The sequence below is a fragment of the Phocoena sinus genome, chromosome 2 (assembly GCF_008692025.1).
Source record: "Phocoena sinus isolate mPhoSin1 chromosome 2, mPhoSin1.pri, whole genome shotgun sequence".
NCBI classification, from domain to species: domain Eukaryota; kingdom Metazoa; phylum Chordata; class Mammalia; order Artiodactyla; family Phocoenidae; genus Phocoena; species Phocoena sinus.
The window spans coordinates 92108396-92121846 of record NC_045764.1 but is presented as its reverse complement, the minus strand read 5'-3'; the positions used below and the strand labels follow the sequence as shown (position 1 = coordinate 92121846).

Sequence of the window (13451 nt, the reverse complement as noted above, 5' to 3'; positions counted from 1 at the left end):
CAGGATCATGGTCACGCTGCCTCTACCTCAACACGCACGTGCAAAACCAATCAGCACATTGACCCATGACCTGTCTTATCTTAGCAATTCATACCAGGGTCACCTGTGGCCAAACCAGAGGGGTTAGCTATGCTAAGAGGGACAGTGCAATGCACCCGTGCTCCCTGGGGCCAGGGTCACTACTTACATCTTTGTTGCCATCTTTATTTTGGTCATAATGCTTGTGGCAGTACCTGCAAGGGAGAAAGTGGTCAGACAAGGCCATAGAGACAGCGCATCGATGCTGCCTGCGTGAGCAGCCTAACGACAGCAAAATCGGGAGCCAGCACACGAGGTGATTCTCGCTCTTGCTGAAGGGTGGAGGGGTGGCTTTCTTAGCTTCTCACGCCTCTCATCTCTCTGGAGGGCCTCTTTTAGACCCTTGTGAGGTGGGATGACAGGGTCAACGTACTCTTCAGCCATTCTCGTATCCTTCAGGATGTGGACATAGATGAAGAGAGCTTGTTCGTGTTTCCCCATGCGTCCCAGCAGGAGAGCACGCTCTTCTAAGAGGCCTGTGCGGAAAAAGGTGTTTAAGTAACCATCATCCCCATTAGGCATGCCCAAGGCCAGGGGCTAAGCTATTAGAGGAATGGATATTGGGGAAATATAAAAGGGGAAAAATATTTTTATTACTTGGGATTTTTTCAAGGAGAAAATTACTAAAATTTTTAAAAGGGAAGAGGGGAGGGAGCTATTTTAGGAGGTACTTTATCCCATCTTTTTTGTGATTGCTTATAAATGGGGCAACAACTCTTGATGATCAGCCAAGTGCATAATAAGCACCTACAATGTACCAGGCACTTCAGCTAGGTAAACAGACACCTGGTCTCTGCTCTCATGGAGCTTACACATCAGACAGACATGTGTCTTTTTTCAGACATACGTCTGTCTGATGTATAATTAGACATTACGCCAGATTATAAAAACTGCTAACCAATGAACTTGGCCAAGAATATGTACTGAAGCAAGAAACAGCTTTCAACCTGGCCATCAGTTAGCATGTGGTGGGGCATCCCTAGTGGCACAGTAGTTAAGAATCCGCTTGCCAATGCAGAGGACACGGGTTCAAGCCCCGGTCTGGGAAGATCCCACATGCCGCGGAGCGACTAAGCCCATGTGCCACAGCTACCGAGCCTGCACTCTAGGGCCCACGAGCCACAACTACTGAGCCCACGCGCCTAGAGCCCGTGCTCCGCAACAAGAGAAGCCACCGCAATGAGAAGCCTGCGCACCGCAACGAAGAGTAGCCCCCGCTCGCCGCAACTAGAGAAAGCCCGTGTGCAGCGATGAAGCCTCAACGCAGCCAAAAATAAATAAATAAATAAAAATTAGCATGTGATTCATACCCAAAAGAGACTCCTCTCAAACAAAAGTGAGCCTTCAGAGGGGACAGAACAGGAGCACAGGCCTGAAACATGTGGTTTTTCCCAGGCCCAAACTTTTGGAGGGCTGGGGAACTGGTAAAAGGGAAAGATCCGTTTTTGCATTACCTTCTGCTAAAGTGGCTCTGGACCTAAGCCAGACACTCACCATCAAAAGGAAAATCACAGATGAGCCGGCCTGGGTCATAGTAGCTAGAAATTTCCAAGAACTTAAGGAGCTTCCGTCGGTATTCTCCCAGATCTCCTTCTTCCTCACCAGCAGGGACTGGAGCTTTGCCTTTAAGGAAAACCACGCTCAGCATGAAAGGATGCTGTCAGGCAGCAATGTGGGGTCATTAAGAAAGACGAGAGGGATGGGATTCAATAATCAGAAAGGGCCTCCATGGTGGTTTCCAGTTGGCCTTCTCTTAGCTTATGGTCTCTACATGGCCCCAAAACATCAGCTTGAGGAAAGAAGAAAAAAAACCAAGCTGCGTAGAGAAGCACTCTGCTACAGAAACCTTTCTCTTATCAGCACAGGCGTCACTCTGCGGACAGATGTGCTCCTTCCCCACCACCAGGGGTGACGCCGAGGGGAGCTAAGAGGTGCCCAGATCCTGGCACCAGCCCCTGAGTCTCACCTGCGGGGTCACTTAGCTCCTCTGAGGCACTTCCTGCCCACCTGGGCCTGCAAAGAAGGTCTTCTTCCCTAAACCACCCATGACACCCTCAGGTCCAGCTCTCCTCTAAGGCCTGGGGCCACCCCGCTTTCCAAGAACTGGTACCTGCAGGGAAGGACAGGAGATACTCCTTCATCAGACCTTGCACCTTCTCACAGTACAGCTGGATCAGGCAGTTGTGGAACCGAGAGCCCGTCTCTTCCCAAACGTGGATGACGTGTTCCTGAGGCAAGATACAGGTCTGCCTGGTACCCTCTGTGCTGTGACCCAGCCCATTGCCCAGGCTCCCTCACATTTTTAAGGCCCAAGAGGTCCCATCCAGATTGTCCCCTAATTAGGCCACAAATATTACCAAAGGATAGCTCTTCTAAAACCACTGGGAAATTTCACAGTACAACCCAGCAGTATCAGGAATTATTGTCTTGATTTCCAATCAAAGCTCCTTTATAAACTCTGTCTCATAATCCTCCAAATCAGCCCATGTAATTAAGGTTGAGTATTTGCATTCTGGTACTTAGGACTGACTTGCTGTCCTTCGGTCACAGTTGAGTCTGGCTGTACAAATGTGGCTTTGAAATGTTTTTCTCCAGCATCCTTCTCTTTTATCCCTCTGTACGTCATCTTTAGAAGGTAGCATCTCTAAATCTTTAGAAGGTAACATCAAAAAGTGCCATCTCCAGCTTGGTCTACTGGGATCTCTGTCTTCAGAAGATATTACATTCCTTACATTCCTTCCAATTCCTTCCTTACATTCCTTCCAATCCCCAAGGGACACAAACCCTAATCTGAACTGGCTAATCACTGACTCATGCAGTCCTGGATCCTGGGTTTGAAGCCTTTTAGTTCAGATCAAAAAAATACCTTACCAGATATGGAATTGCCAGACCCTTAAAATTCTCCACTAAGAAGCCAAGCACTCGGTCTCGCGGCAGAGACTCCACCTCTGGGAGGTCCTCAGTAAATATCTGTTGGAACAAAACCCGAGTTCTAGCAGCAGAACCATATGATGGCAATTCTTCCAAACGCACATGCACACAAGCGTAGGGTCAAGGGGACAGACACTGTATGGGAAGGGCATCCGTGGCCAGTTACTATGGGACAGACTAGGTCGCAGGTCTCCTGGCATCTGCACCAGGCTCTTTCCACTCCACTCATTGTGTTCCATGTTTCCCAGTCTTTGAAACACCAGAGAACTGCATGAATCCTTCCTCCCCCTCCATCCACTGCCATCTGAAGTAGAATCAGGACCAACCGTGGTGCCAGATAAATCCAAGGGGCTCCGTGACCTACCTTCAGCCCATCCTCTGGAAAGTCTCTCAGCACCCACACTGAGTAGGAGAAAATCAAATGCAGGTTTTCCGTGCCTATAGGGAAAAGTCAGCAGATGAAGCCCACCCACTCTGCCCATAGGACCGGGAAGGCAGATGCCCAGGTCGCCCAGGATTTATCTTCCGGAGGAGATAGCTCTGTCCAAGCACCAGTCACTCAGGGCTGCTTGGGCCTACCGAGCTGGCTACACACCAAGGAGCTGTCATGGTTCCATCACCAGGGGGACGTTCACCCCAGTCAGAGGAACCCAGTTGGGTGAACATGAGGGAGGGAGGGGGAACGACCAGTCGGAATCAGAAAGGGAGAGAGGTCAGGTCCACTTGCACCGTCCTCTCCCTGCGCCCCTTCCACAAGCTGGACTTACCCAGATGTTGCAGGTATTGCACTGTCCTCTCATGGCCTTTCAGAGGGGAATTCGCTTTCTTGGACTGGTCCACCAGCACCTGCAGAGCTGGCCACGAAGCCCAAGAATAAGGTCATGAACCCCTTCCAGAAGGTGTATCTCCTTGGAAAGTCATCACACTGTAAGCAGTTTTTGGCAGGAAAGAGGTCTTTGCAGGAGGCCCCTTTGTCTTGTCACTAACCTTAAACTGGGCACCTACATGCTCTGCTTATCTGTAGCCCTAGCACACCTTTCAAATCTTGTGATCACACAATACTTTGCTTAACTCCTTGGTTCTTTCCATAGATCAAAGAAGTAGAAATGAAGAATAAGTAATTAAAAGAGGGCCAAATCTTCTCCCTAGCTTCCCCTTCAGTAATCTTGTGAACAAACTGTGTGAACAAGATAGCATCTAAAGAAAAATCACGAGAAGGCAACAGGCCTGCACACAGTGGGGGACGGCCCCTATCTCAATGATTAATTGAGATTACTTCCCTTTTTCCCTTTGTCGAGCAGAATCTCCAGAGGGGGTTTTTGGGGCACACTGAGTCCACCATCTCCCCAGACTGCCAGCACTCTTAGTAAAAGCAACTTTCCTTTCTTACCAACATTTGTCTCTCTCTCGTGTATTGATTTTTGAGCGGGGAGCAGCCGGACCTGATTCGGTAACAACACCTCAGTCAAAATACAAGAGATTCTCCCAACCAAAGAAACCTCTCCTCCACTCACCTTTCTCATGGAGCCCCTTCTTCTCGTACAGGATGATCAGTTCGCTGTACTTGTGAGCCTTCTTCAGCACGTGCTCGCTCTCTTCGATGTGGCAGTGGTTGTTCTCCAGGCGCAGCAAGGGGGCCACCAGGGCCACGTTCGTCTGCAGAGGAGGCAGGATTTCAGCAGAAGCTGCTTCCTGGGGAGCCCGCCCCTTCCCCAGCCCCGGCCTGCTTCAGGCTGAAACACCAGAGGTGTGACAAGCAAGAGAGAGCAAACAACCCTTTGCCAGGACTACAGGTAGTACCTTGTAAAGCATTTATGCTCTTTCAAACAACATGTTTCAAGGGTTTTCTTGGGAGAGGGTAAAGAAAGGGGAAATTTTCTTTGGGGAAATACTGTCCCTGTTCACCTCGTAGCACTAACCCCCATCTTAGCAGAGAAGACCAGCCCACTGTAAGATTCTGGGTCAACATCTTGCCGTATCCCCTCAATTCCAAGAAGCTCACAGACGTCAGACCAAGAGTAGCTGGTTCCTGTCATCAAAGGCTTCACTCTTACCAGGGGCAGGGACCCAGAGTAGGGAGCTGTGGGGACCCAAGTGCTGGAGGACTCACATGGAGGTAGCACTTGAGCAGGGTGGTGTCAATGATTTGCAGCAGCTTCTTCTTGGATTTGATGGTAGGAGTGCCTTCCATGAGCGGGGAGGTGCTAGACTGGTGATCAGAGTCATTCAGCTTCTTGACCAATTGGCTTCGTTTCTGCCAAGGCCAAAAATGTGGGGTCAAGGCCAGGACTAAATCTTTCTTTATCACCCAAGCTACTAGGCAATTCCAAATATGTCTAAATCAGCTCACACCTACCCACCCTGATCCCACATGAGCATTCAATTTTTATCAGGGATCAAAATAGATGACCACCAAATCACCAGACACAAAGACAATGATCTACTGAGTATTTACTACAGACCAGGCACTATGCCAAGCACTTTATATATTATCCTATTGTAAACCTGAAACAAATGCAGGTAATATTAGCCCCATTTTATAAGTGAAGAACCTAAGGCACAGATATTAGATACCTCCTAAGTGGCAGAGGCAGATTTCAAATTAGGGTCTGATTCCAAAGCCCCTGTTCTTTTCTTTTTTTAAATCAACTTTATTGAGGTATAAGTTATATACAATAAAATGTACCCCTTAAAAGTATACTATCAGGGGCTTCCCTGGTGGCGCAGTGATTGAGAGTCCGCCTGCCGATGCAGGGGACACGGGTTCGTGCCCTGGTCCGGGAAGATCCCACATGCCGCAGAGTGGCTGGGCCCATGAGCCACGGCTGCGAAGCCTGTGCGTCCGGAGCCTGTGCTCCACAACGGGAGAGGCCACAACAGTGAGAGGCCCACGTACCGCAAAAAAAAAAAAAAAAAAAGTATACTATCATATGCGTTTTGACAGATATATACATGCATGTAACCACCATCCCAATCAAAAAACGAAACATTTCTGTTACCCCTGAAAGTTCCCTTGTGCTCTTCCCAAAGAATCTCACCCACCCTCTACCCCCACTGATCTGATTTCTATCACTAGAGATTACTTTTCCCCTGTTCTCGAACTTTATATAAACAGAATCATCCAGTTTGTACTATTTTGTGTCTGACACGCCCATGGTCTTATTTGTTCTACCAACTCTGTGGCACAATGCTCATGTCAGTTACCTCCACATATTCCAAGCTCAGTGGAGAAGGCCAGGGAAAAATGTATGCTTGAAGTCGCCTAAAGCTAAGATGTTGAAAATAGAGGGTCTTCTGTGATGCCACACGCTTGGGAGACTTTCTGTCCCGGGAACCTTTTTTCACTTGGCTCATGGGGTGTGCAGTATGCAGACAGGGGCAAGTTTGTGTGCTGTCAGCCACCCCTGGAACCCAATGTCAAGGAAGTGCCAAAGCAATGGATGCCTGACTGGACCTGTGGGACACCCACTGACCCAGAAGCAGGTGATGGGAAGCTGGCTTACAATTTTCCTAGCAATACTTCTCATGCCCATCCAGAGGACCTCTTACAAAGGTCAGCAGAACACTTCTGGGAAAAAATTTAGTAAGTTCTCTGACTCTGAGTGGGTGAACAGGAAATAAATAATAACCTTCTGCACAGAAATGTAGGGTTCAGAGGCTTCAATGGAGACATTAGTTTTAGTGCTGACATGAAAATTTCACTTATCTGCCATAACAGTAAATTGAAAATAATTTAAGTCTAAATACTCCCCGTAAAAAAAACATAGAAGAATATTTAATGACAGGGAAGGACTTTCCTAATATGTGGCTAAATGTTTTAAAAGTAAGCTATAAAACAATATATAGCTTGATATCCATTTGTAATAAGTAAACTAATATGTAAATAAACAAAAATTATTCACAGGTACAAATAAAAGTCTGGAAGGACAACACTAAAATGTTAGTTAATTTTCTCTGGGTGGTAGAGCTATAGGTGATTTTTATTTTTGTTTTATACTTTTCTGTGTTTTCCAAGTTTGCTGCATAGAGCAGGTATTTTTTCCAAAAGTATATATATTCCCAAAAAGTTTGTTTTAAAAAATGTATTCTTTTCTATCATCTAAACTTTTCTGTTTTTATTTCCTATAATAGCTTAGTGTGAATTTACCATGAACTGAATGTGTTTCCTGGTATCAGGATTTAGCAAAAAAGAGCTCAATACTATTGTTAAGCAGGGAGATGAAGCAGAAAAAAATGTCCACCCCCGCCAGACTTCAATAGTGTTCATTTATGGAACACCTGTGGCATTATAGAAGGCCCCCAGTTCCCTGCCATAGAGAAGCAGGTACTGGAACTTCCAGGTAAGCTCTTCCATATACTTCTGTATATACCTACCTGTGTCAGGTAGTCAATCAGAGCTAAGTGAGCCTTCTCCAACTCAGCCCCAGAGAGCACAGGCAGCGGGTTAGGATACTGTAGCTGCTTCCTGTAGTCTGTGGGTAGCAGGTCTGGGTACAGGCCCATCACATGTGTAGGATCTACATGGAAAGTAAACATGATTCCCCAGAAAGGAACACAGCAATTTAAGGATAAACTAAAACAAGACTAGTTCTACAGCAACATAAGTTCCAGACTGACTTTTTAAAACGAATGACTCTTGGGGCTTCCCTGATGGCGCAGTGGTTAAGAATCCACCTGCCAATGCAGGGGACATGGGTTTGAGCCCTGGTCTGGGAAGATCCCACATGCCGAGGAGCAACTAAGCCCATGCACCACAACTACTGAGCCTGCATTCTACAGCCCGCGAGCCAGAACTACTGAAGCCCGTGTGCCTAGAGCCCATGCTCCACAACAAGAGAAGTCACCTCAATGAGAAGCCCGCGCACCGCAACGAAGAGTAGCCCCTGCTTACCGCAACTACAGAAAGCCGGCGCACAGCAATGAAGACCCAACGCATCCAAAAAAAAAAAGAATGGCTACTACCAAAAAGACAAGAAATAATAAGTGTTGGTAAGAACGTGGAGAAAAGGGAACCCTTATGCACTGTTGGTGGGAATGTAAATTGGTGCACCTACTAGGGAAAACAGTATGGAGGTTCTTCAAAAATTTAAAAATAGAACTACCATACAATCTAACAATTCCACTTCTGGGTATTTATCCAAAGAAAATAAAAACACTAATTCAAAAAAATATATGCACGCTAATGTTCACTGCAACATTATTTTTGCCAAGACATGGAAGCAACCTAAGTGTCCATCGATACATGAATGGGTAAAGAGGATGTGGCATATATATATACGCACACAATGGAATATTAGTCATAAAAAGGAATGAAATTTGCCATTTGCAACAACACGGATGGACCTAGAGGGTATTATACTATGTGTGATAGATTTTTTAATCTGAATTGGCTCATGTGCAGCTGGTAAGTGGGAGAATGGTGTAGGTATGAGGCAAAAGTTGTTTTGGTTGGTATGCAATTTTTCCCAGCTTGTTAATGCTTTGAAGTGACCAGGGGCAAGCTTTCTTACAATTAATGAGAAACCTTAACTTATACAGGAAGATCTAAAGAAAAGAGCTGAAAATCCTATAAATTAGTGCAAGTAATGGCTGATTAGTAGCTTCAAAAACCACTATACTTTCTACTAAGTTAAGCCATCTGGGGAAGATGAGAGTAAAAATGAAGCAAAGATGTTTCCTAGGGGCTTCCCTGGTGGCGCAGTGGTTCAGAATCCGCCTGCCGATGCAAGGGACACGGGTTCATGCCCCGGTCTGGGAAGATCCCACATGCCGTGGAGCGGCTGGGCCCGTGAGCCATGGCCGCTGAGCCTGCGTGTCCGGAGCCTGTGCCCCGCAATGGGAGAGGCCACAACAGTGAGAGGCCCGCGTGCCTCAAAAAAAAAAAAAAAAAAAAAAGATGTTTCCTCCGCATTAATTGTTTTGGAGGTCTCATAAAGAAGTCTGCACCCAGGATCAGATTTTTTACTTTGATGAAACTAGTTTCTATCAGAAGCAAATGTTCTCAAAGATCTTATCTCAAAAGAGAAAGCACAGCCCCAGAGTTTAAGATAGCAAAGGACTATCATGCTGGGTACCAAAAACAGTGGGAATTTCATTTTAGTAGGATAGCTATTTTTAGCTATCCAGTTCCAGTTACAAAGCTGCCTATGATTTGAGTGGTCTGCTCCAATGTTATTTGCCCCTTAAGTCCTGTTATTTTTCATATTTGTTATAGAACATAAGGTTCTGCAGGACCACATTCAAGGCATTATAGCAAAAATACCTGTACCTCGATACATATAAAAAAGGGCACCCTAGGTGCCACATGAATATTCTGGCCATTGTAAGGGATCTAGCCTCCCAAATAAAGGGACATTCTATTAATATATCAGTCTCATGTGTCAGGGTCAATCTGTCACTAGGGGTCTGATGATCTCTGAATATACTAAGAAATCTACTATAGGACCTAAGGACCAGTCCTTAGATTGAAGTCAGTCAATGGAGACGCTGCCCCAAAGGCCCCAAAGGCCCAGTCAATAGCCAGCTGTCCCCAGACCACATCACCACCAGCACATACCTCCTGCTGCTGGTAAGGGTCCACTTGTGCCTTATCTTCCCTACTAGACTGCTCTTTGAAAGCAGAATTCCTGTCTGATTACCGTTGCCTGGGGCCCAGCAGAATGTATTGCACTCTCTTAAGAGTTCAGTATATATTTGTGGAGTGAACAAGTTAAAAAGTAGTAGCTTCATTAGGATTGATTTTAAAGTTCAAGTATTGTTGGTACATGGAAAAAGGGTCAAGTTTTTACAGCAGTTCTAGCTTATTATTCCAGTGTCTTCCCAAAGAGCTGGTGGCGTACTGAAAACAAATGCCCCAACTGAGTTCATTCAGAGGAAGGATGGTAAATATTTATCAATTTCAGGGTACCCAGCTTCCATCCTCCTTCTTAAGAGCAAACTATTTCATTTTGGTGGGCTCCTTCTTCCAGACCATGTGTCGTCTTGGTGGGAGAACAGTTCAGGCAACTATCTTTGCCTTTAGAAGCAGAGTGTAGCCACAACCTCCTTTCCCACCCCTAGAACAGTCAGAAGGAGTGACACCATGACCTAATCCTGGCCAATCAGATCCCTTTGAACTTGAGAAAGTGATTCAAGGATGACAAGCAGTATGGCACACATCAACATATATCCAGTCCTACACGCTTCTTTTATGTAATGCTGATACTCCTCCATCATGAGGTGGGGTCTGTGTTCCCTTGCCTTGAACTTGGAAAGCCCTGTAAATCAATAGAATACAGGAGAAGTGACCATCGTAAAAAGCACTGAGGCTTCCACCTAGGCCTCCTGGATCACTCACTCCAGGAAAAGCTAGTCACTCTGCATGAGGACACTCAAGCAACCCTATGGAGATACCCACCTGGACAAGAACTGAGGCCCCCAGCCCATAACCAGCCAACATGTGAACTATGAGAGTGAGCCACCTTGGAAGTAGATCCTCTAGCCTAGTCAAGACTTCAGACAAAGGTAGCCCAGCCAGTACACAACTGCAACCACATGAGAGACCCCAAGTAAGAACTGCCCAGCTGAGCACTTCCCAAATTCCTAACCAACAGATACCAAGAGAGATAACAGACGATTTGTTATTTTAAGTCACTAACTTTTGGGATAATTTGCTACATGGCATTAGACAGCTAATACAAGCTGATGGGGGCAACTTTTATTGAGGATGCAACAACAGGGGAGGTGGTGGCAGTAACAGCTAAGGAAGTGGCTGTGCCGGTGGAGGACTGCCTGTCCTGGCTACAGAGGGATTACTGTCCAGCTTCCTATTTCCTGCTGGGAGGTCCTCCGGAGCAACCTTGGTTCCTACTATTCCCAAGCCTGGTCCCCCATTCATTTGGTAGGCTCCTCCACCTGCCATTCCCTTAATATTCCAATAAGCCATGCTTAATTTAACCAGATACTGTTTGAATTCTCCAGAATTGGTCTCTACTGCTCACAACCAAGAACCTTAACTGATACAGGGAGTTACCACAGTTTATTGCTGGCCAAGGTCAAGGGAAGATGCAAGAAAGGTAAACAAAGAGGAGAAAAAAAGAGGAGATAGAGAGTCAAACCAAGTATATATAGATTGATCTAAATTAAGCAAAAATGGAATATACCCAAATGAAAAATTTAATAATAATAACAGCAAACACTTACCTGGCATTTATTAAGTACCACACACTGTTCTAAGCACTTTCCTGTTCTAAGCACTTGACATAATCTTCACTGCCACACCATGAGGTGAGTAGTATTATTCTCCCTGTTTTGCAGAGGAGAAAGCTGAAGCAGAGAGAGTCCAGTCTGCCTGAGGTCAGGCAGTCTGCCTCCAAAGTACCTGCTCCTCATCACAATGCTCTAGTGTCTAGAGAGCTTTTAGGACACTGAGAAAAGAAAGGGATTTGCAGCACTGCCCTACGTGGCTCTTAAAAATGACCTACAGGTGAGACTTCCCTGGTGGTGCAGTGGTTAAGAATCCGGCTGCCAATGCAGGGAACACGGGCTCGATTCCTGGTCTGGAAGATCCCACAAACTGCGGAGCAACTAAGCCTGTATGCCACAACTACTGAGCCCACGCGCCTAGAGCCCGAGCTCTGAACAAGAGAAGTCACTGCAGTGAGAAGCCCACGCACCGCAACGAAGAGTAGCCCTCACTCGCCGCAGCTAGAGAAAAGCCTGCGTGCATCAACGAAGACCCAATGCAGCCAAAAATAAATAAATTAAATTAATAAATTAAAAAAAAATGACCTACTGTTGAATCCTACTAAGTTCAGGCCAGTGACTTTTGTCTAGAACAGCAGTCAATAACCACTAGATGATCAAACACACATGTGTTGACTTGAATGACTTTCTGTTACCTTCCTCTAATGGCAAGGGCAACGCATCCCAGAAAACTGGAAGTCTGTATATGTAGGTGAGACCAGAGTCGTAAGATCAGGACTGTAAATATGTAGCCACATGGCCACCCACAGGATCCTGTTAGGTACGAGGATCAATTTAGATGAGCATAAACTTTCCCCATTCTCAGAAGTCTGGTGTCATTTCTCCCCATCCTTTCCAGTTCCCCCTCCCTCGATTTAGTTCCTTAACCCTAGGCCATACCCACTTGTTACCTGTGCCAAGTTTAGCAAAGACCTGCATGGACTCATCAAAACGCTTCTGGCAGAAGAGGTTGAAGGCATACAAGTTCTTGATGTGATGGATCTGTTGCTGTTTTTCACTGTCGGAATCATCTTTCATTTCCTGATAAGAGAATATAATAGGTAGGAGCACACTCACTCAACAAATATTTATTCAGTATACACCAGGTGTCAGACAATACCCTGAAACATGCTATGCCCTCACAGACTGCCCTTACATTCTAATCATAAGTCACTATGCAATTAAAATACAATAGGGTTCCTACAAAATACCTGACCAGTACTCCTGAAAACTGTCAGGGTCGTGAAAAATAAGGAAAGACTAAGAAACCGCCACAGCTCAGAGGACACTAAGAATGCATGACAGCTAAATACAATGTGATTTCTGGATTTGAACCTGGAACAGAAAAAGGGACATTACTGGAAAAACTTGGTGAAATCTGAATAAAGTCTAGAGTTTAGTTTTAAAACAAAAAATCAAAACAAAACAGGGTGAGTGATGACAGAAGCATGTGGGTAGGATATTCAGTCTAGTGTGAGCAGTGGGTCCAGGAAGGCTCCCAGGAGGAACGTAAACTGAGACACAAAGGATGAGCTGGAGTTGGCCAGGCGAGGCTGGCAGGTGACAGACGGGAGGAGATTCCAGGCCAAGAGGACAGCAAGTGTGCGCAGGGCTCTAAAATGACAGAGAGAACATGGCCTGCTCAAGGAATGAAAGACGTTTAACACAGCTGGCACAGTTGGGAAAGGTCCTGTTCACAGTAAAATCCAAATGAATAGAGCTACTTATTATCTCTGCTTCTTCCTTTAACCTCTTCCCCCCTTATACCCTTTTTAACCAATCTTTGCCACATTTAATTTCTTCCTTTGAAATGTCTCTCCATGTCAACTATACCCCAATTTAAAAAAAAAAGGTCTCTCCATGTTTTCCCTTCTTTTCTTTTCCTCTTCTATGCGTTCACCCTAGTCCAGGCCATCATCAGCATGTTGCCACGCCTGGGCTAAGCTCTCCTGCTTGGTGTTTTAAAGGCTCTCAAAGCCTGGCACAGCCTCCTTAGCTAGGTTATTCCCAGACATTCAAGTCACACCCTACATGCCAGTGAGGATGGCCTCCAAACATCCTGGAAATACTTGTTTCCACACTTGTTTTCACTTCTTCTTCTTCTTCTTCTTTTTTTTAGATGTCGGGGGTAGGAGTTCATTAATTAATTAATTTATTTATAGCTGTGTTGGGTCTTCGTTTCTGTGCAAGGGCTCTCTCTAGTTGTGGCAAGCGGGGGC

At 45.8% G+C, this 13451-nt stretch overlaps 1 protein-coding gene across 3 annotated transcripts in view; it reads right to left on the bottom strand.

Annotated features, from left to right (window-relative positions):
• Window positions 1-13451, bottom strand: part of VPS39 (VPS39 subunit of HOPS complex) — a 46930-nt gene that overhangs the window by 4589 nt on the left and 28890 nt on the right. For all 3 annotated transcript variants that reach the window (XM_032623001.1, XM_032622999.1, XM_032623000.1), the window contains 11 exons: window positions 12144-12273; window positions 7384-7526; window positions 5120-5263; window positions 4524-4665; window positions 3777-3863; window positions 3374-3447; window positions 2950-3048; window positions 2189-2306; window positions 1573-1701; window positions 452-554; window positions 188-233 (listed from right to left, as the gene is read on the bottom strand). In XM_032623001.1, coding sequence (XP_032478892.1) covers window positions 188-233; window positions 452-554; window positions 1573-1701; window positions 2189-2306; window positions 2950-3048; window positions 3374-3447; window positions 3777-3863; window positions 4524-4665; window positions 5120-5263; window positions 7384-7526; window positions 12144-12273 — 1215 coding nt within the window. The remainder of the gene's footprint in view (window positions 1-187; window positions 234-451; window positions 555-1572; window positions 1702-2188; window positions 2307-2949; window positions 3049-3373; window positions 3448-3776; window positions 3864-4523; window positions 4666-5119; window positions 5264-7383; window positions 7527-12143; window positions 12274-13451) is intronic.